This window comes from Nyctereutes procyonoides, unplaced genomic scaffold (genome assembly GCF_905146905.1).
Source record: "Nyctereutes procyonoides isolate TBG_1078 unplaced genomic scaffold, NYPRO_anot_genome, whole genome shotgun sequence".
Taxonomy (NCBI): Eukaryota; Metazoa; Chordata; class Mammalia; order Carnivora; family Canidae; genus Nyctereutes; species Nyctereutes procyonoides.
The window spans coordinates 49,893,953-49,914,664 of NW_026575131.1; the positions used below are offsets into that span (position 1 = coordinate 49,893,953).

General features: G+C 48.9%; 1 protein-coding gene across 2 annotated transcripts; it reads left to right on the plus strand.

Annotated features, from left to right (window-relative positions):
- Nucleotides 1-12,066: 12,066 nt before the first annotated feature.
- On the plus strand, nt 12,067-15,749 carry ACP5 (acid phosphatase 5, tartrate resistant). 2 transcript variants are annotated; one of them, XM_055343808.1, is made up of 6 exons: nt 12,067-12,216; nt 13,332-13,420; nt 13,678-13,950; nt 14,177-14,304; nt 14,397-14,742; nt 15,139-15,749. In XM_055343808.1, exons 3-6 carry the CDS (start codon nt 13,678-13,680, stop codon nt 15,409-15,411), a joined length of 1,020 nt encoding a protein of 339 aa, XP_055199783.1. In that variant the 5' UTR covers nt 12,067-12,216; nt 13,332-13,420; the 3' UTR covers nt 15,412-15,749. The 2 variants fall into 2 exon arrangements, with proteins under 2 accessions (XP_055199783.1, XP_055199784.1); XM_055343809.1 differs by lacking the exon at nt 12,067-12,216 and adding an exon at nt 12,354-12,446.
- Nucleotides 15,750-20,712: the final 4,963 nt, after the last annotated feature.

The following is a 20,712-nucleotide window of genomic DNA, read 5'->3' on the forward strand; positions in this document are numbered from 1 at the left end:
GAACTATTGTGTACAACTGGAATAATCATGCAAATATAGCCCCGAAAAACTAGAAGCAACTACATGTGCCTGTACACACACACACACACACACACACACACCAATGCATGTAAATCTGAAGAAATCTGAGTAAGGTCAGAATTTGTATCAATTTCCTGGATAGGATATTGTACCTGAGTTATGCTATGTGTTACTATGGGGGGTGGGGGAGGAATGGGTGAAGAGTATACTTGATATCTCTCCTACAACCACATGAGAATCTACAATTATAAGAAAATAAAAAAGTGTTGGCTTTTTTTTTTTTTTTACTGAGTCACTAATGTCTGGCCCACACTCAAGCAAAGCGGAATTAGGCTCCATCATTTGAAGGAAGGATGTTTTGGGCTAAACATATGTGTCTCTCCAAATTCATTTGTTTTTTTTTTTTTTAAGATTTTATTTATTCATGAGAGACACAGAAAGAGAGGCAGAGGGAGGAGAAGCAGGCTGCATGCAAGAAACCCAATGTGGGACTCGATCCCAGGAATCCAGGATCACGCCCTGAGCCAAAGGTAGACACTCAACCACTGAGCCACCCAGGCGTCTCCTCCAAATTCATTTGTTGAGGCCCTAACCCCCAGTGTGATGGTATTTGGAGGTGGAGACTTTGGAAGGTGATTAGGTTTAACTGAGGTCATGAGGGTAGGGCCCTCTTTCTAAAGGACACCAGCGGGGCCTACCCTCTTTGTCCCCCCTCCCCCACCGTCTCTGTCCGTGTCATGTGAGGGCACAGCAAATGGTGACCATTTGCAAGCCTGGAAGAGAGTCCTCATCAGGAATTGAACTGGCTAGCACCTTGACCCTGGACTTCCCAGCCTTCAGAATGGTGAGAAATAAATGTTTGCTGTTCCGTTAGAGTGGGTTGAGTGACTAAGACAGAGGAACAGCAAAGAAAACCCAACACACCAGAGATGTGTCATAGAGGGGACAGAGCATTGGGGTTAAGCCTGAACTTCGGAGTTGGAAAGAATTGAGTTTAGACCCAGGCTGATCACCATGGACAAGTCCCTTGAGTTCTCTGAGCCTCAGTACACCCTTTTGTAAAATGGAGATGATAAAGCCATTGTGAAGCCACCTTTAAACTACATAAGACTTGGCATCAGGTACATATAGGTAACTGCTGTTATTATGTTATTGTTGTTCGTGTAGTTGTCCATGCTAATGATGTGATATACCAAGATGAAGGGTGTGGACTTACTCTCCAAAGCACTGGGGAGGCCAGGGAGGGGGTCCGGGGGTGGAGGGCTGAGCCAGGGAGAGACAGGGAAAGGTCCCTTAGGAACTGCAGTAGATGAGTAGGAATTAAAGGCTGGGACAGCCACCCAAGCAATGGTGTCTGGCCCTGGGTGGTGGCCATGGCATGGGAGGAATGAGATCAAGAGAGGAATTCGGGACTAAGTGTGGGTCTCAATGGTGACCCCATGAACCAGGCTGAGAGGAACCATCCTAAGGGGGGGGGGGGGATGTATCAGGAATTCAGTCTTGACCTTGCTGTGCTCAGGTCCTTCCTTCTGCCTAGAATAGGGTTGGGTTTTTGGTTTTTTTTTTTTTTAATTTAAGGATTTTATTTATTTACTCATGAGAGACAGAGAGAGAGAGGCAGAGACACAGGCAGAGGAAGAAGCAGGCTCCCTTCAGGGAGCCTGATGCAGGATCAGTTCCAGGACCCCAGGATCATACCTGAGCCAAATGCAGACGCTCAACCACTGAGCCACCCAGGTGTTCCTGGGATGTCTTTTCTTATTGTGCCTTTCTGATGCTCCCCCACGCCTCTGAAGATGCTGCCATAGACACCTCCACTAAGAATGTCTCTGGAGCAGATGCAGTGGGCAATTTCCCAAGAAGCCGACTGCTCATCAGCTTCTCCTGAAAGCATCTGAATCCCCAGGAATCTCATTCGAAGTTTCTCTGGAGCAATCCTTGGACGGAGGCACCGCAGGACTCTCCTCCAGGCCCTGCACATGGGAGCTCGAAGGTGCCTTTGCTCACCAAAACGGAGACGCTGCCCGCAGGCTGCTGCTGCAGTTCAGACTGTGGCCACGCGGGGGCAGAAGTGCACAGATCCAGGGTCAGAAAGACACCCAGGCCTTGTCCCCTGAGCTTCCCAGGCAAAGACGTCTGCCATTTGGGATTGGGGGGTAGAGGAGAAACACCGGCCATGCAGCTTTTTTCCCACCTGTCCCACCCACCCAGTGCCTGAATCCTATGTCCAACAGTTACTGGAAATAATGCAAAACCTAAGTTAGATCAGTCCCTCTGCTGAGAATTCTCCATGGTGGCCACCTCACTGTCAATAAGGCCCCCATCCCCGCAGCCCCCAAAACCCCAGACTGTCTGTCCCACACACCCCCTCTTCACCTCCTGGCCCTGCTCTCCTCTCACTTAACCCCTCACTCCCTCTGCTCCAGCCACACTGGCCTATAGGTGCCTAGAAGCCAGCAAATTCAGGGCAGCACCTGGGTTTCAGACAGCTTTGGTGCCTAGAAAACCCTACCACTGTGATTACTTTGTAAATGTACAGTCAATGGAAATGATATTTTTAGAAAGTTTCCCTTAAGGCTTTGGTTCCAATTACAGCTATTATGTTACTTATATACCTGGGTAAGTGGACTGCTACTTGCAAAGAGGCCACTGGGCACACTTTTGGATCCATCTAGAAATGTTGTGGGATGAAATCACTTAAATGCTGTATGAGGCATTTACAAAAGTGATATATCTGATTCTGTAATCTTCTGTAATTCTGTAATGCCTCCACCAAGCAAGCTCTTCTGAAATCCTTAGCAGTTATTGTGAATCTAAAAATTAAATATAAATAGGAAGAAATATGTTCTCATTCTGATACTACTTCTAAACCTGGCCAAATCATCATGCAGTTTCCAATTTAGTTATCAGCCTGAAATTAATTAATCATCTCTGAAAGGAGACAAAAATCCGGTAACTCTTGCTCCTTCCAAAGGGGGGCGGGAGATAATATTATATACTCTTAGGGTCTCTTTTGTTTTTGTTTTTCTCTTTTTTATTTTATTCTATTTTTTATAAATTTATTTTTATTGGTGTTCAATTTGCCAACATATAGAATAACACCCAGTGCTCATTCCCTCAAGTGCCCCCCTCAGTGCCCGTCACCCAGTCACTGCCACCCCCCGCCCACCTCCCTTTCCACCACCCCTAGTTCGTTTTTAGGGTCTCTTTTGAGTTATAACTATGAGGGTGGGCAGCCCGGGTGGCTCAGCGGTTCAGCGCTGCCTTCAGCCCAGGGCCTGATCCTGGAGACCCAGGATCGAGTCCCACATTAGGTTCCCTGCATGGAGCCTGCTTCTCCCTCTGCCTGTGTCTCTGCCTCTTTCTCTTTCTCTGTGTCTCTCATGAATAAATGAATAAAATCTTTTTTTTTCAATTTTTTTTAAATCTTAAAAAATAAAATAAAATAACTATGAGGGTGGGGGGAGCATTCAAACCTATTTTCTTCTTTTATAAAAGGAAAATGTAAAAAAAAAAAAAAAAAAAAGGAAAATGTGTATCTGAAACAATTACAACCGGAAGTTAACTTTTGCTTCTTTGTGTAGCAGTACAGGGCTATTTAGGTGATTATATTCTGTCCTCTTCTGTTTGTCAAATTTTAATTTTGGTAAAATACGAGTAACATAAAGTTTACCATCTTTACCATTTTTAACTGTACAGTTCAGTGGCTTTCAGTACATTTCACATGGTTGCACAACCATCACCAGCGAAATCCACCTCCAGGACTTTTTCATCATGCAAACTGAAACTCTGTCCCCATTAAACCTTTACTCCCCCCCCCTCCAGACACACACACACACACACACACACACACACACACACACAAACTCTGCTTTTGATCCCTATGGATTTGACCACCCTAAGAACTTCCTATGAGTGGAATCATACAGACCTTTTGTAACTGGCTTATTTCACTCACTCAGCATTATGTCCTCAAGGTTCATCCATGCTGTAGCAGGTGCCAGAATCTTGACTGTGTTTTTCAAGTTAAATTTAAAACAAAAATAGGGACGCCAGGATGGCTCAGTGGTTGAGCATCTGCCTTCGGCTCGGAGCGTGATCCCGGGGGTCCTGGGATCGAGTCCCACGTCGGGCTCCCCTTGGGGAGCCTGCTTCTCCCTCTGCCTATGTCTCTGCCTCTCTGTGTGTGTCTCTCATGAATAAATAAATAAAATCTTTAAAAAAAATTAAAAAAATAAATTTAAAACAAAAATAAAAGAGCATGTGCACATGATTAAAATAAATGAGATCTTTTGCAGAGGGTGTAATGAATGGCAAACACCTGTGGAATCTGGTCATTTCCACCATTCTGAATGTGCCGGCTCCCTCTCTTCACCCATAGGTGAATGGAGCTCTCGCCTGCTGATTTTCTGTGGATCAGGCTTTAGCTAACAGCTTCTTCCTTCCCCAACTGCCTCCTCACACAGTTCCTCTGTTGGCCATTTTTGAAAATTTTCAGGAACATACTTACCTCATTATTTCTTCTTCCACAAACTATGGTTCCTTTGAGGGTTCCAACTGGGTAATGTTAAAAGTGGATATTTTTAAGGCACTTCCTAGGGCACCCCTCAATATTTCTACATAGATTAATTCATTTAATGTCCACAATAACCATGTCTGACCTCAGATAGGTGTCTTTACAAGCCCATTTTACAGATGAGAAGCTGAGGCCCAGAAAGCGTAAGTCACTTGCTCTAAGTCACAGAGCTTAGCAAGTGGCAAAGCCTGAGCTGCCTTTGGTTATTTTGCTTTTTTGTTTGTTTTCAATCTCACTGGGAGTGAATAAGTTGTTTCTTTAATGACTATAGTGAGGTTTATGAGAACTCAGACAGTGTACATTTAAGATTTGTCCACATCATTGTATGCAAATTCTACATCAAAGGAAAGAGCTGTAAACAAAGACTGAACTCTAGTTAATAGTATAACTAGTGGGATCCCTGGGTAGCGCAGCGGTTTGGCGCCTGCCTTTCGCCCAGGGCGGGATCCTGGAGACCCGGGATCGAATCCCACGTCGGGCTCCCGGTGCGTGGAGTCTGCTTCTCCCTCTGCCTGTGTCTCTGCCTCTCTCTCTCTCTATCATAAATAAATAAAAATAAAAAAAATAGTTCATAAAAAAATAGTATAACTAGTATACTAGTATAACTAGTATAACCCAATACTGCAGTATTGGGAGGGAAGTGTGCGGGTGTCTGTGACATATTAAAATGAGTAAAAAGTGGGGCGCCTGGGTGGCTCCGTTGGTTAAGTGCCCAAATCTTGATTTTGGCTCAGGACACGATCTCAGGGTTGTGAGACTGAGCCCCGAGTCAGGCCCTATGCTGAGCAAGGTGCCTGCTTGGGATTCTCTCCCTCTCCTTCTGCTCCCCTCATCCCCACTGTGTGCATGCTCTCTCTCTTAAAGAAAAGAGTAAGGATGCCTGGGTGACTCAGCAGTTGAGTGTCTGCCTTTGGCTCAGGGCATGATACCAGTCTGGGGATCAAGTCCTGCATCAGGCTCCTCGCAGGAAGCCTACTTCTCTCTCTGCCTGTATCTCTGCCTCTCTCTGTGTGTCTCTCATGAATAAATAAGTAAAATCTTAAAAAAAATAAAGAGTAAAAATTAAGATGGATAAATGGGTAGATATTAGAACAAATACATTCAAATGTTAATTGCAGTATCTGTACAATTGTACAATTCTTTTAAGATTTTATTTATTTGAGAGAGAGTGTATGTGCACACAAGTCAGGGGGAGGGGCAGAGGGGGAAGTGGACTTCCTGCTGAGCAGGGGCCCGGATATGAGGCTCCATCCCAGGACCCTGAGATCATGACCTGAACCAAAAGCAGATGCTTAATGGACTAAGGCACCCAGGTGCCCCTACAATTATACAATTCTTTTTTTTTTAATTTTTATTTATTTATGATAGTTACAGAGAGAGAGAGGGAGAGAGAGAGAGAGGCAGAGACACAGGCAGAGGGAGAAGCAGGCTCCATGCAGGGAGCCCAACGTGGGACTCGATCCCAGGTCTCCAGGATCGCGCCCTGGGCCAAAGGCAGGTGCCAAACCGCTGTGCCACCCAGGGATCCCCCAATTATACAATTCTTTTAGTTTTGCTGTATGTTTGGAATATTTCAGAACAAAATGTGGGGACCTCTGTCCTGAGCTTCCACGGGAAAACCTGTCCTCTCTTACCCAGACAAGCAAGATGTCCCTCAAACTCAATACATCCACATTTGGATTTGTCTACTTCCCCCAAAATGGTTCCTCTCCCTCAATCTCTTCCTTCGGGTGCTTCCCATTCACGAGGCCCAAAAGCTGAGAGTTGCCAGAGATTTCTTCTTCTCACCATTGGGCCCCAAGATTTATCTTAGTGTGACCAACTGTCCTCCCATTTTACCTAAGACTGAGGGTTCCCGGGCTGTGGAATATTCTGTACTAAAATCAGGCAAACTGAGATGACCTGGTCTCCCAATCTATCGTTTCTTCTTCTTAAACACATTCAGGTTACCCAAATTGCCACTGCCCTAGTCTATACCAAGAACACACATAAAACAGCAATGACAGAGGTGCCTGGGTGGCTCAGTTGGTTCAGTGTCTGCCTTCAGCTCAGGTCATGATCCCAGGGTCTTGGAATCAAGCTGCACATCAAGCTCCTGGCTCAGTGGGGAGTCTGCTTCTCCCTCTGCCTCTGTCTCCTCCTTCCTGTTCATGCTCTCTCTCTCTCTCCCTCTCTCTCGCTTTCTCATTTGCTCTCTCTCTCAAATAAAAATAAATAAAATCTTAGGAAAAAAACCAGCATTGACAATAAACTGTGGTAACTGCTTATATCGAGTGCTTGTTGTGCACAAGGTGAGGTTCTGCGTATTTCATCCGTGGCAGGTCTTTTGATCCACACAACACCCTGTATTGAACAACTAACTGTAATATCATCTGTGTTAGAGATGAAAGAATAGAGAGATAAAGTCATCAGCCCCTAGTCACACAGCTAAATGACAGCAGAGGGGCTGGAATCTGAAGCCAGGCAGATGGCCACAGAGCTCCCCACCTCTCCCCCAGGCTCAACCACCTTTAAACACCCATCCTAGATCACTGACTTGATCACACCAGCCCATGGAGGTTCCCCTCACTGCGGGCTCACCCTCAATCAACCCAGTCATCTGTGCTTTCATCAGAATGATTATTTGGGTAAATATTGTTTCCCTTACCACACACATCTTACCAGCTTATAATTTTTAAAGGTAAATTCAGTAAAGAAACAAATAAAGTAGAAAGTAATAATTTCCCATAGCAATCCTCCCCAGGGATATCACTTTTTAAATTGTTTATTTGATAGAGAAAGAGAGCACGCTCCAGAGAGAGCGCAGGAGGAGCAGAAGGAGGAAAGAAGCAGACTCCCCACTGTGCATGGAGCCTACCTCACCTGGGAGCTTGGTCCCATGTCCCTGAGATCAGGACCTGAGCCAAAATCAAGAGTCAGGTGCTTAACCGACTGAGCCACCCAGGTGATCCAGGGATACGACTTTTAATTGGGTTCCTATTGGGACCAGAATTTCTTCTTGGCATATAGCAACCAGCACATGTAGTTCTGAACCACAATATAGTGTGACAGATGGATGGATATATAGACAGACAGATATAGAGATGGATAAATGAATGGATAGCCAAACGGATAGACACAATCTGATATAGATAGATGATATACATACAGATCTAGCTTTGTCTTGCTTTTTTCCAAACTGATCTTGTAAATACACAACTTGGAATCCATCCTCCAAATCTGTCACCACCAGATCAAGTCCACACTCCATGGCTCCAAGCCCTTGGTCCTATGTCCCTGTTTAACTCCTTATCTCTACCTCCTGATACTGTCTATTTGCCTCCCACCTGGGACTATCCTCACCACACATGGTAGTCTGGTGCACAGCGTCCCTCCCTGACCCGCACTTGTCAGAGGTCATGTTAACACTGTGCCCCCATCTGCCCCCATTGTGTGTACATTGCTTGACCATTCAAACCTGTTTTCACGGGAACTCCCAGTGGGGAGGTTGGAAGGGGTGCCTGACAACAGTAGACTGGGGAGTGGGTGATAGGCATAGGCTAATTGAGTCAAGAGGTCAGGATAGTTTGAAGAGATCACATTTAAGCCAAGTACTCATTGACAAAAAGATGAGGGAGAGTGGCCCAGTGGAGGCAACAGCAAGTGCAAAGGCCCTGAGGTGGGAATTAGTTGTCCTTAGTGTCACTTGAGCACTGTGACCTAGACATGAGAGAGATGCAGAATGTAATCAGGGCCATTGAAATTTCTCCAAGAGTTTTGCCCTGGGCAGATTACCACCACCACCACCACCAACATCAATAATAATAACAACAACAAGGTTAGAATTTAAGCAAGCTGTAAGGGAGTTGGTGGAATTCACTCAAGGGATGAAGCCAGGACAGTAGGGGGAGGAGGCTAGACACTCAGACAGGAGGGAAGAGTGTGTCCTGAGGGCATTCCTTCATTCCATCATTCCCTAAATAATTCCTCAGCAATGGCCCTTGTGTCCTCCAGATTCCAGATGCCAAAGAAAATAGCAGTGAACCAGACCAAGAAAGTTCTTGTCCCCTAAGAGCTCATTCTGGTGGGGAGACAGACAGAAAATGAGATAAGCCAGTATGTGGTTTGTCAGACAGTGATAAGGGCTACAGAGGGTGAGGAGAATGAGAGGGGGTCAGCTGGGGGTGGGGTGCATTTTAGATAGGTTACAGGAACTTGGATATAATGGGGAGGAGTCACATAGTATCTGGGGAAGGAAGGGTCTTTTAGGCAAGTGGAATGGCAAGTGCCAAGGCCCTGAGGCCAGAGTGAGGCTCTATTCCAGGAAGGGTGAGAGGGCCCAGGAGTGTGACCACAAGGGGAGAGGGGGAAGTGGGGAGGGCAGAAGCCAAAGTAGGAACTCAACCATAGGATTGACGACGTTGGTGTTGGGAAGCAAGGCAAGAGTGAGCCAAATCCTGATCCACCTGCATAGAAAATGAGCAGAACAGGGCTCCATTGTGCAAATGGAAGGATAAGAGCTTATTCAGAACTCACGAGGTGACCAGAGAGATAAAACCAGGAATCCACAGGTTTCCTGATATGCTCAGCACAGTCTGGTTTGTTTTAATCATGTGCTCATGCTTTTGCACTTTTTGATTTTTTTTAAAGATTTATTTATTTATTTATTTGAGAGAGAGAAAGTGTGTGTGTGTGTGTGTGTGTGTGTGTGTGTGTGTGTGCGTGCAAGCACGGGGAGAAGAGGGAGAGGGAGAGAGAGAATCCCAAGCAGGGCCCACTCAGATGCAGGGCTCAATCTCATGACCCTGAGATTATGACCTGACCTAAAACCAAGAGTCAGACATTTAAGCAACTGAGCCACCCAGGTGCCCTTGCACATTTTCTTTTCTTTTCTTTTTTTAAAAGATTGTATTTATTCATTCATGAGAGACAGAGAGAGACAAAGAGGCAGAGACACAGGCAGAGGGAGAAGCAGGCTCCACATAGGGAGCCTGATGCAGAACTCGATCCTGGGACTCCAGGATCACATTCCGGGCTGAAGGCAGGTGCTAAACCACTGAGCCACCCAGAGATCCCTATCCTTGTACCTTTTCATTAAAAAAAATATATATAGAAAATGTTAACACTTGAAAAGGCTACAAAATGATATGTATCACTAGTATCCCATTTTTCTGAAGACAATGTAGGCATAACAAAATTGAAAGGAAAAAATATATTAATGGATAATGACTCTCCAGGCAGAGGTATTACTGGTGAGTGTAATGGTTTTTGTTTTTCAGTATTTTCTAACTTTTTTATAAAGACCACGTACTACAAAAAGATAATAAATTTTGTGTGATCTCAAAAAATAAAAATAAAAAAACACAGAAAGCAGAGGAGATAATCATTAAAACACCCTGGGACCCTCCATTTAAAGAGAAGCCAATGTTAATACAGTCCTAAATGCTTCAGATATTTTTCCCCTTCTCCTTTTCCTTCTACTTCTCCTTTTTTTTTTTTTTTTTTTGTTATTGTTGTTGTTGAAAGAAAACATTTGTGGCCCCTGGGTGGCTCAGTCAGTTAAGTGTCTGTCTTTGGCTCAGGTCATGATCCTAGGGTCCTGGGATCAAACCCCAGATTGGGCTCCATGCTCAGTGGAGAGCCTGCTCCTTCCTCTCTCTTAGTGCTCTCTCTCTCAAATAAATAAAATCTTACAAAAAAGAAAATAGTAAGGATCAAGTAGAAGCCCCCTTCCCAGCCCCCTTTGTTCCCAGACCCAATTCCATTCTCTGTCTCCCCAGAAGACACCTGTTGCCCTGCCTCTGGAAAGGGGTCTTTGTTTCCTGGGTTTACATTTTCACATATAGGTATGCTAAGAGGAAGTCAAACAAAGCAACTAACAAGACTTTTCAAGCAAAAATCCAAACAGTAGGGATCCCTGGGTGGCGCAGCGGTTTGGCGCCTGCCTTTGGCCCAGGGCGCGATCCTGGAGACCCGGGATCGAATCCCACGTCGGGTTCCCGGTGCATGGAGCCTGCTTCTCCCTCTGCCTATGTCTCTGCCTCTCTCTCTTTCTCTCTCTGTGACTATCATAAATAATAATAAATAAAAATTAAAAAAAATTTAAAAAAAATCCAAACAGTACATAAAATATAGAGAATGCCCCACCCCATCCCCAAAGAAAGGAAAGTAATTAACAGCTAGAGCATAAATTTCCCTGTCCCAACAGAGCAGGTTTTCCTGTTTGTCTTGTTCATTGCTGTGTCAGCCAGTACTGGGCATACAGTGGGTGCTCAATATGTGTTAAATAAAATTTTAGGTTTCTTGGGTCAATGTTTTTTTCTTTTTCTTTTTTTTGTTTTGTTTTTTTTTCTTTTTAAAAGATTTTTATTTTTTTGAGAAAGAAAGAGTACAAGCAGGGGGGAGAAGCAGACTCCTGGCTGAGCAGGGAGCCTGATACAGGGCTTGATCCCAGGACCCAGAGATCATGACCTGAGCAGAAGGCAGACGCTTCACCAACTGAGCTACCCAGGTGCCCTGGATCATGCCTGTTTTCAAAGTAAACTTTTGTTTAGTTTAGAATAATTTTAAGATTTCCAGAGAAGTTGCAAAAGATGGTGCAGGGCACTCCATGATAATTCAGGCTGTATTTGGATGTCACCAGTTTTTCCATAAATACCCCTTCTCTGGCCCAGGATCTCACATTTCATTTTGTTCTCAGGTCTCCTGAGTCTCCTCCAATCTGTGTGTGACAGCTCCTCAAACTTTTCTTCTTCATGCCTGGGACATCTTTGCAGGTCAGGTATTCTGTAGAATATCACCCAATCTGGGTGTTTCCTTGGTGCTAAATTTTCTCATCCTTAGCCTGTGGTTGCACGTTGCTGGAAAGAAACCCACAAAGGCAAGGTGCCCTTCTCGTGCCATTATGTCAGGGCCACATGATGTCAGTGAGACTGATCACCAAGGACGACAGCCTGGCCCATTCAGTTAAGGTGGTGTCTCCAAGTGTCACCGCTGGAAGATTCCTGACTTTTGCTTTTCCGTCCTATATTCTTTGGATGGAAGTCACTAACTCCTTTGAGTCCAGTCCACACTCAAAAGAAAGTGGGAAGGGTTGAGTTCGATCTCCTGAAGGGGCGTTTCAACTTGGGCTATTTGGTGTTGTTTCTAGGGAAGATTTGATTTTTCTGCCCTCACACCCATTTCAAAGACCAGGAAGCTGGGGTTGAAGAGACCTACTTCCTCACTAGAGGGTGACCCGGCCCAGGATGAGGCCCTACCCAGCGATCGCTGGCTGTGGGTGCCCCAGGTGTAAAAGAAGGGGGCGACTCAGCCTGCCTGGGGTGGAGGGGAGGCGGGAGGAGGCGCAGGGAGGAACTCTGGTCCCTGAGCCCCGGCCCCAGCCCGAGCTGGAGCCCGATCCCTGGCCTGGGCCGTCCCCTGGGGTGCTCAGCCCCATTTTACAGATGTGCCTGCCGCCTGCGCCCCGGGGGAGGCGTGGCGGCACTGGGTGGCCCAGCCGGATCCAGGGCCCGGCAGGCCGGGCCTCGCGCCCGCCCTCCCCGCCGGGGATCAGCTGGGCGCCCGGGTCCCGCACCCCGGGCGGAGGGCCGCGGCCTCCTCCACGGCCACCCGTCCGCCGAGCGCCCCGCCGACGGCAGGTGAGACCCGCGGGGCCGGTGCGATCGCTGGGGGGGCCCCCGGGGGAAGGGGCTCCGCCTGCCCGGGTGACCCACTTCCTGTTTGTCCGGGCTGCGGGGGCGGGAGGCGCAGCTAGCTGGGGGACCGGAGGCCGGTCACCTCACCTCGCTGAGCCGGTGACCTCCGCGCTTAGGAGGGCCTCCCCCACCCCCACCCGGGTCGGCCTCGCAACCCACTGGAGGGAGCCGTCGTGAGTGTGCAGGGAGGAGCCTGGGCGGGAGGAGGAAGGCAGGGAGGTGGGGGGCAGGTGGCCCCACTGCCCTGGCGCCCCACCTGCCTACCCCTAGGGGCAGCCTGCCATCGGAGGGCCTGCAGGCAGCTGCTGAGAATATGAGGGTCAAAACTCAGTGGTCACATGATGTGTCACCAGCTGCCCCCGCCTGGGTTCCTCCTGTGGGGAATGGGGGTGGGGAGCAGGGGAGGGTGTGGGCAGGACTTCCTGGAAAGGGGAGACCCTGATGTTTGGGGGAAGGTGGTGATCCTGGGACTCAAGCCCAGATGTCAAACACACACCACCCCGCAGGCACACAACTCACGTGAGACACAACACAGCCCCACAACACCACTCCAGCACAACACAGGGACACAAATCAGTTTCCCACGCAGTTCCACTTTAGAACCCAGGCAAATGTCACAGGCACACCACTCGGGCCTTGTAGGCTCAGTGCGCACATCTACAGGGACAAAGGACTCCCAGGCACACAGCAGACATGTGACCCACACAGGCACGCTTGGCTACACACAGGAAACAGACACACCCAGACACAAGCAGACAAACACGTCCTGGGAGTACATGGACACACAAGATGTGTCTGGCTGGGGCACACAGATACGTCCCCATCCACAGCACACAGAGGATAACGGGGTGCCTGGGGCCCCGGCCATAAACAAGCTCATATGGCCAAACACAGAGGCTGTGATGGAAGGCACGGCTGCACTCGTGTGCCAGACTCCCACCCGAATCCCGTGTCCGGCACTGGGGAACTCCAAAGCTCACATGACCCAAGGGGAGGGCTTCTGGAACAGTCTTCGGAGAAACTGCATCATCCTCACTAATGATCCATTTCCGCCCCAGGGAATAAAGGCTCAGTGACCCGCCAGTTCTGCCCAGGAGCTCACCTGCCTCTCTGAGCCCCCCGCTGACTGGCTAGTGCCTCCCCCAGGGTGAGTGCTGGGTGTGGGATGAGGGCAGCCAGAACTGGGCCTGCACAGCCACCCTTCCCTGCCTCTGGACCCCGCCTACCCTCTGACCCTTCCAGCTGGCTCTTGCCCTCAAGTCCTGGGAACTAGGGACTCCCCCGGGGCTTCCCCTGGGGCCAGCCCTGCAGGGAGCTGTCTCCCCCGATCTTGGAGCAGGGGTCCAAGGGCCCATTGCCTAAGCCTCAGTCCTGGGCCCTCCCTGCTGCTCTCTCCCTTCCCAGATGGACACATGGACTGTGTTGCTTATCCTACAAGCCTTGCTGATGCTCCCCCTGGCTGACGGAGCCAACCCGGGAGCCAACCCCGTCCTGCGCTTTGTGGCTGTGGGTGACTGGGGAGGAGTCCCCAATGCCCCGTTCTACACAGCCCGGGAAATGGCCAATGCCAAGGAGATTGCCAGGACGGTGCAGATCCTTGGCACAGACTTCATCCTGTCCCTGGGGGACAATTTCTACTTCTCTGGTGTGCAGGATGCCAACGACAAGAGGTTTCGGGTGTGTGCCACTGGAGCGGGGCGGGGGGGGGGGGGGGGGGAAGGGGGGGGGATGGGAGGGGACCTGTGGAAAAGCTGTTCGACCTTTTGACTTTGGAGAGGGCAAAAGCAGATGTGTGGGTACCTAGAGCACTCAGTGTCTCCCTTGGCCCCGGCCCCTGACTTGGTGGAAGCACAGGGGTAGCTGCTTGACCCCGGGGTGGGGGTGTCCCTTCTGTGTGCTGCAGGAGACCTTCGAGGATGTGTTCTCTGCATCTTCCCTCCGCAATGTGCCCTGGTACGTGCTGGCTGGCAACCACGACCACCTGGGGAACGTCTCAGCGCAGATAGCCTACTCCAGGATCTCTAAGCGATGGTGAGCTGGCCCCCAACCCCCTGCGCCCCGCCACGCTGACCTCGGGCTTGTATGCCCAAGACGTGTCCCCACTGCCTCTATCTCTTCCACAGGAACTTCCCCAGCCCCTACTACCGGCTACGCTTCAAAGTCCCACGGTCCAACGTGTCTGTGGCCATCTTCATGCTAGACACAGTGACGCTGTGCGGCAACTCGGATGACTTCCTCAGCCAGCAGCCCGAGAGGCCCCGTGACCTGGGGCTGGCGCGCACACAGCTGTCCTGGCTCAAGAAGCAGCTGGCGGCGGCCAAGGAGGACTACGTGCTGGTGGCCGGCCACTACCCCGTGTGGTCCATCGCCGAGCACGGGCCCACCCACTGCCTGGTCAAGCAATTGATGCCCCTGCTGGCCACATACAAGGTCACCGCCTACCTGTGTGGCCATGACCACAACCTGCAGGTGAGGGGTCTGTGGGTGAGGTGGGGAGGGGGTCCCCAGCCCAGCCAGTGTGCCACATAGTGCACTTGGACTTTCCTGCTGCTTGGTGGGGGAGGGTGTCTCCCAAATGTCCCTGAAGCTATATGCTGTCTAACCTGGAAAATAGCCCAGAGTTTCCTAAAAGGCATCATACTAGCTACCAGTTGCCAATTGCTCACTCAGTTCTCAGGCTGTGAAGTAGGACCAATGCACTGCTAACAGGTAAGGAAACTGAGGCCCAGAGGGGTTTTGGTTCTTGCCCGAGGTGACTCCATGGCCAGGTACAGACCTGACCCTGGACTTAAGACTCTGCATCACCCATGGTCAGCCTCACTGAGGGGCTGGGACCTCCACTGACCCTGGGCTCTCCGTGCACAGTACCTTCAGGATGAGAATGGTGTGGGCTACGTGCTGAGCGGGGCTGGAAACTTCATGGACCCTTCGAAAAAGCATCTGCGCAAGGTCCCCAACGGCTACCTGCGCTTCCACTATGGGGCCGAGGACTCGCTGGGCGGCTTTGCCTACGTGGAGATCAGCCCCAAAGAGATGAGCGTCACTTATATTGAAGCCTCGGGCAAGTCCCTCTTCAAGACCAGACTGCCAAGGCGAGCCAGGCGGCAGCAACCACGAGTGCACCACGCTAAGGCCTGAGGCAGAGGGGCCTCCCTGCCAGGCAGTGGGTGGGCCTTGCTGGGACCCGTGCCCATGGGCAGGCTTTCTCATGGGCCCACCGTGCCACAGCAGAGCAGAAGGAGAACCACAGATGAGGGGGGCTGTGGTACCAGGTGACCCTTGTGACAAGGATGCTCACATATGTGAAAGACACATGGACACGTGTGCCAGCTGGAGTGCCATGCCCTGCAGCCAGGCTTGTCCGACCTGCGCTCTAGGCAATGGGGGTGGGGGCAGGGAAGGAAAGCTTTCTCCCGAATCAAGCATCTTTCTATCACTGCCCAATATTCAATAAAAGAATAGTTGCAGAGGCTGAACATGTGTCTTAAGCGTCTCTTTCCTCCCCTACTGGCACGTCCCATTACCTGGGTCTGAGAGGGGCGGGGCTCTCCCACTTGCTGCTCTGTGCCTCCTTGTCTCAGCTGGCCTCATACATCGATGTGATTTTAATAAAGGCCAAACAGAGGGCACCTGGGTGGCTCAGTTGGCTGGGTGTCTGCCTTTGGCTCAGGTCATGGTCCCAGAGTCCTGGGATTGAGTCCCATGTTGGGATTCCTGCTCAACAGGAAGTCTGCTGCTCCCTCTGCCCTTACACCCCCACCCCCACCCCCGCTCATGCTCTCTTTCTCAAAACAATAAAAAATCTTAAAAAAAAAAAAAAAAAAAAGATCAGAAAAAAGGGTGACCACGCCACACAGGCCTTCCTCCTATGTGCCCAGCTCCCCAGGAGCACCCACCGCCCCTCATTTTTTTCCCGTCCCAATTGATGCCTCCATAATTAAAACACCCCCCACCAACTTTCTTACACAAAACAACATGATATACACAACACAGTTCTGCACATGCTCTTTCTGCTAACCACAACTCGACTGTTCATAACAATATTCCTTTTTCCTCATCTCAGTATGGAATTGGTAATGCAAATCACGTGGATTGAAAATCTAAAATTTAGAGGCACCTGGGTGGCTCAGTGGTTGAGTGTCTGCCTCTGGTTCAGGTGATCCTGGAGTCCCGGGATCGAGTCCTGTATCAGGCTCCCCACGGAGAGCCTGCTTTTCCCTCTGCCTGTGTCTCTGACTCTCTCTCTCTGTCTCTCGTGAATAAATAAATAAAAATCTAAAAAAAATTAAAATAAAGGTGCAATATCTCTTTCTCTCCCTGTTCTTCTGTCTCCTGCTCTGGAAGGAAATAACTTTTTATCCATGCCTTGTTTCCTTCCAGGATTTCTCTATTCAAATAAAAGCATATGTGAACTTTTTTTCTCCCTCCTCCCGCTGATCTGCACCTTATTTGTTGTTTCCCAACCAACTTTATGGACGCATCATTGACACATCTAAAGTGTGCAGTTCACTGAGTTTTGACACAGGCACACAGCCACAAACCCACCACCACAATCAGATATGAGCATTTCCCACAGCCCAGAGATTCACTTTGCACTATTATTGCTGCCTGTTATACCTGGAGATCTGCCCATCAGCTCTCAGGGGAGCTTCTGGCTCTTTCTACAGTTAACAGAGGTCTTGACTGATTCCACTAACTAACCAGCCATCTAGTGAGGTTTGCCTGAATCACTTTCAATAATTTTGCTATCCTCAAATGCATCGCTGCAGCAAATGCCTCTATAAATTCATTTCCTATATGTACAAATACATTTGTAGGGCAAATTGGATACATTCCCCAAAGTAGGACAGCCCTTCTCTATGATAGTTTCCACCTTATGCCCCGGGCTCCTGGCTGGGACCCATTGAAATCTTTTCCAGCCTTTCCCTCTTTCCAAAACAGCTTCAGCGGATACCCCCGGACCTGTGCTTGTGTACATCTGTGCAAGTACATACGCAGGAAAACTTCCAGAAGCAGAAATATGTCAGGGCCTGTTTCTTACAATAAGTGCTGAAAGCAGAATGTTCATCCTGAGTCGAAAGCTGCAGAGAAGTCCAGTTCCCCTGGGCGGTGTGGGGGGGGGGGAGAGTTGAGTAACACCCACCCACACATTGCCTGAGCCATCCAGCCAGAGGCAGGTCACAGAAACTGCTCCCTTGGCCCGCCCTCAACTGTCACTTCAGCTGCTACCTGGCAGGGACCCACTTGTTTGGCTCCAACTGTCAGCCCAGCTGACTGAAATGAAATAACAACTTGAACAAAATATAACTGAATTACCTCCAGGGAGAGGAACTTGGTGGAAGTGGCATCTTCCATTTGCTACTTTATAGAAGTTGATATTGTTGAAGTTGTTACAGATGCCCAGGATCCTATTAACATTAAGCAAAGCTCTCTGACCAAAATGCCAGTCTTGGGTTCCTTCCAGCTCACGTTTACCTGCCTGGCATTACTACCAGCCAAGCTCTGTACCAAAAAACACCATCACTTCTAGCCCTGACCCATGAGGCAAGGGCCAGAATCATCCTCGCTTCTCTGAGGACATTAGACAAACTTGACAAATTAAGCGATGTGCCCAGAGTCTTGCCCAGGAAGTGGCAGGCCCTCAGTCTTAACCACAACAGTGAAGGTGGTTCACAGCTACCCTGCCTCTTCCCACTGACTCAGAGGCTCCAGGCAGGCAGGGATCTGAATCAGAAGTCAGCCCAATGTCCTTGTTCACAGGGCCCAGAGTGTGGAATTAGCCCAATGTCCCTGTTCACAGGGCCCAGAGCATGGAAAGGAGAAGTGACACATCCAAGATCACACAGGGAATGAGTGGCAGGGAGCAGGATTGCCACCCAGACCCCCTTCTCCACAATGACCAAGTACTGCTGCCAAGTACCAAGCCCTGTGCCAGGCAGCTGAGGACCCAAGGAGCACCAAAAAGAATAAGGCAGGGTGGACACTCGCCATCAAAGGCCTTCCACCCAGCTCAGGGGACACCGCCAGCTAGCACGCAGCCACTGTCAGAAAGATGCCTTCTAAACGTCAAAGAACAGGATGGCAGAGCTCCTCAAGCCACTCACAGGTTCTCACCTCCTCTCACTCTCCCCAAGCAACCTCTTGTGATTCAACCATCATGGATATTATCATCTTCCCCACTCCAGTCTTCACCCCAGGTGCCAGGACAGTCAGTAGCAGCATTCTCTTGCGGCCAGCAGCTCGTCGTGGAGGTCAGGCCACACCCTCAACAACCGTGCAGGCCAAGAATCATAAATAAAAAGGTGAGAGACCTGCCTTACGAAACGCACCATCATCAAAACAACAGGACACGAGCTCAGAGAAAACATCCAGAGGAAATCCAGAAACGTATTCAAGAACACATGAGAACGTGATTAGGTTGAAGGCGACGCTGCAACTTCACGGAAAGGTGTTATTTGCCTGGTCAGTTTTCCCAGAAGACAGAGCCTGAGCCCTACTTCAGACCATATACAAAAAAATAGAACCCAGAGGGGTCACGTGTTTTAGTATAGAAATAAAGCACAATAGATGAAAACAAAGATCTCAATGAAATGGTTCAGAGTACTGCTATTTGTAACTGCCCCAAACTGGAAACAAACCCGATGTCCATCAACAGGTGCAAAGATAAATAAACTGTGGTCCATCCACACAATGGAATATAAAACTCAGCGATCAAATGGAATAAACCACTGATAGACACTATATGGACAAGTCTCAAGCTGAATTAAGCTCAGCAAAAGAAGCTGAACCCAAAAGACCACACATAATGTATGATTCTGTTCACAGGACTTTCTGAAAAATACAAAGCTATAGGAACTGAAAACGGATCAGATGATGCCAGGGGCTGGGGGCAGGCGCAGGAACTGACAACCAAGAGACACGAGGAAACTTTTCAAGGATGATGGGTATGTTCACTATCTTAATTGTGGTGATGGTTTCATGGGTACATACGTATGTCAAAATATGAAATTTCATAGTTTACATACGATTTATTGTCTGTCACTTATATCCCAATAAAGCTGTGAAGGAAGGAAGGTAGGAGAAAGTGAGAGAGAGAGAGAAAGAGAAATAGAAAGAAGTAGGATGAGAAAGAAAAGAAACAAGCAAACCCGGAAATCCTAAGCAAATATGGGATTGTCCATATATATTATGGCCGAGTTGCAATATGAATTGTGTAGCTACTAAAAACAAAAGCTACTTGTGTTTTGACTATTCAGGGTAAATAGCAAGTTGCAGGGTAACCTATGGTAGGATCCCATCCTCTGCAAGAGTCTGTATCAGCTCTGAAAAAGGGTCCGCTAGTCGGTTCCAAAGGTAACACTGCCCTCTAGGGGATATCTTGAAAATAGCTCAACTTAAAAAATACATCTCATTACAAATTATTTTCCTGAACACTCTAATGAAATAGTTCTAATCAAGGTCACCAGTGACCAAACACTTGCGGAGTCAACAGACTCAATTCACTTTCCTCATCTTAGTCAAACTCTCAACACATGTGACATAGCTGACCACCTTGAAATACCTTCTTCTGGAGGCTTCTGGGAAAGGACATCCACCTCTCCTCCTACCTCACTGGTCTGCACAGGTTCTTGCCAACTCCTCCTCCTAACATCTAAGGATGGGGTGCCCCTGATCTCCTTATTAGCCCTCTTCTTTTGCTATACTTTGCCCCTCACCCTGAAACCAGGCGACCTCCTCTGGATCCAAGGCTTCAAATAACCTCCATGGGTGAATGATACCCAAAATCACATTCAGATCCTTCTTCACCTGAGCTCCAGATTCCACTTCCAGTGGCCCGTTCCACACCTCTCTGCTTGTTTCATGTCTAGAGCACAACCCTTTATTTCTCCTCCGAATCATCTCCCTGAGAGGCAGCTCCAGACACAGGAGCTCCAGTGGGAGTCATTTTTTTATTATTATTATTCCCTTCTCTCCTTCACTCCATTAGACGTTCTGCAGGTACTATTTCTGTGTAACTCCTGTTCAGTCTTCGATTTCAACTTGAGGCTCAGCCTCCCAGAGCAGCCTTCCCAAGTCTCTCAGACCAGTTTGGCAGCCCCCTCCACCATCATACCCTCTGAGATCCACACATTCTTTTATGCTGCACCGCAGGGCATAGTAATCGATCCTTTATGTCCAGCCTCTTTCTTAAATTGTGGGAATCGTAAAACCTTATTCCTTTCTCCCCCAATTCCCGAACAGTCCTTAATATGGCCCACAAGACGTCACGTGATCTGGTCTTTGTAGGCCTCTTCAACCTTTTCTATTATAACTTCAGCACTCAGGGCAGTCCGGGTGGCTCAGCGGTTTAGCGCTGCCTTCAGCCCAGGGCCTGATCCTGGGGACCCCTAATCGAGTCCCACGTCGGGCTCTCTGCATGGTGCCTGCTTCTCCCTCTGT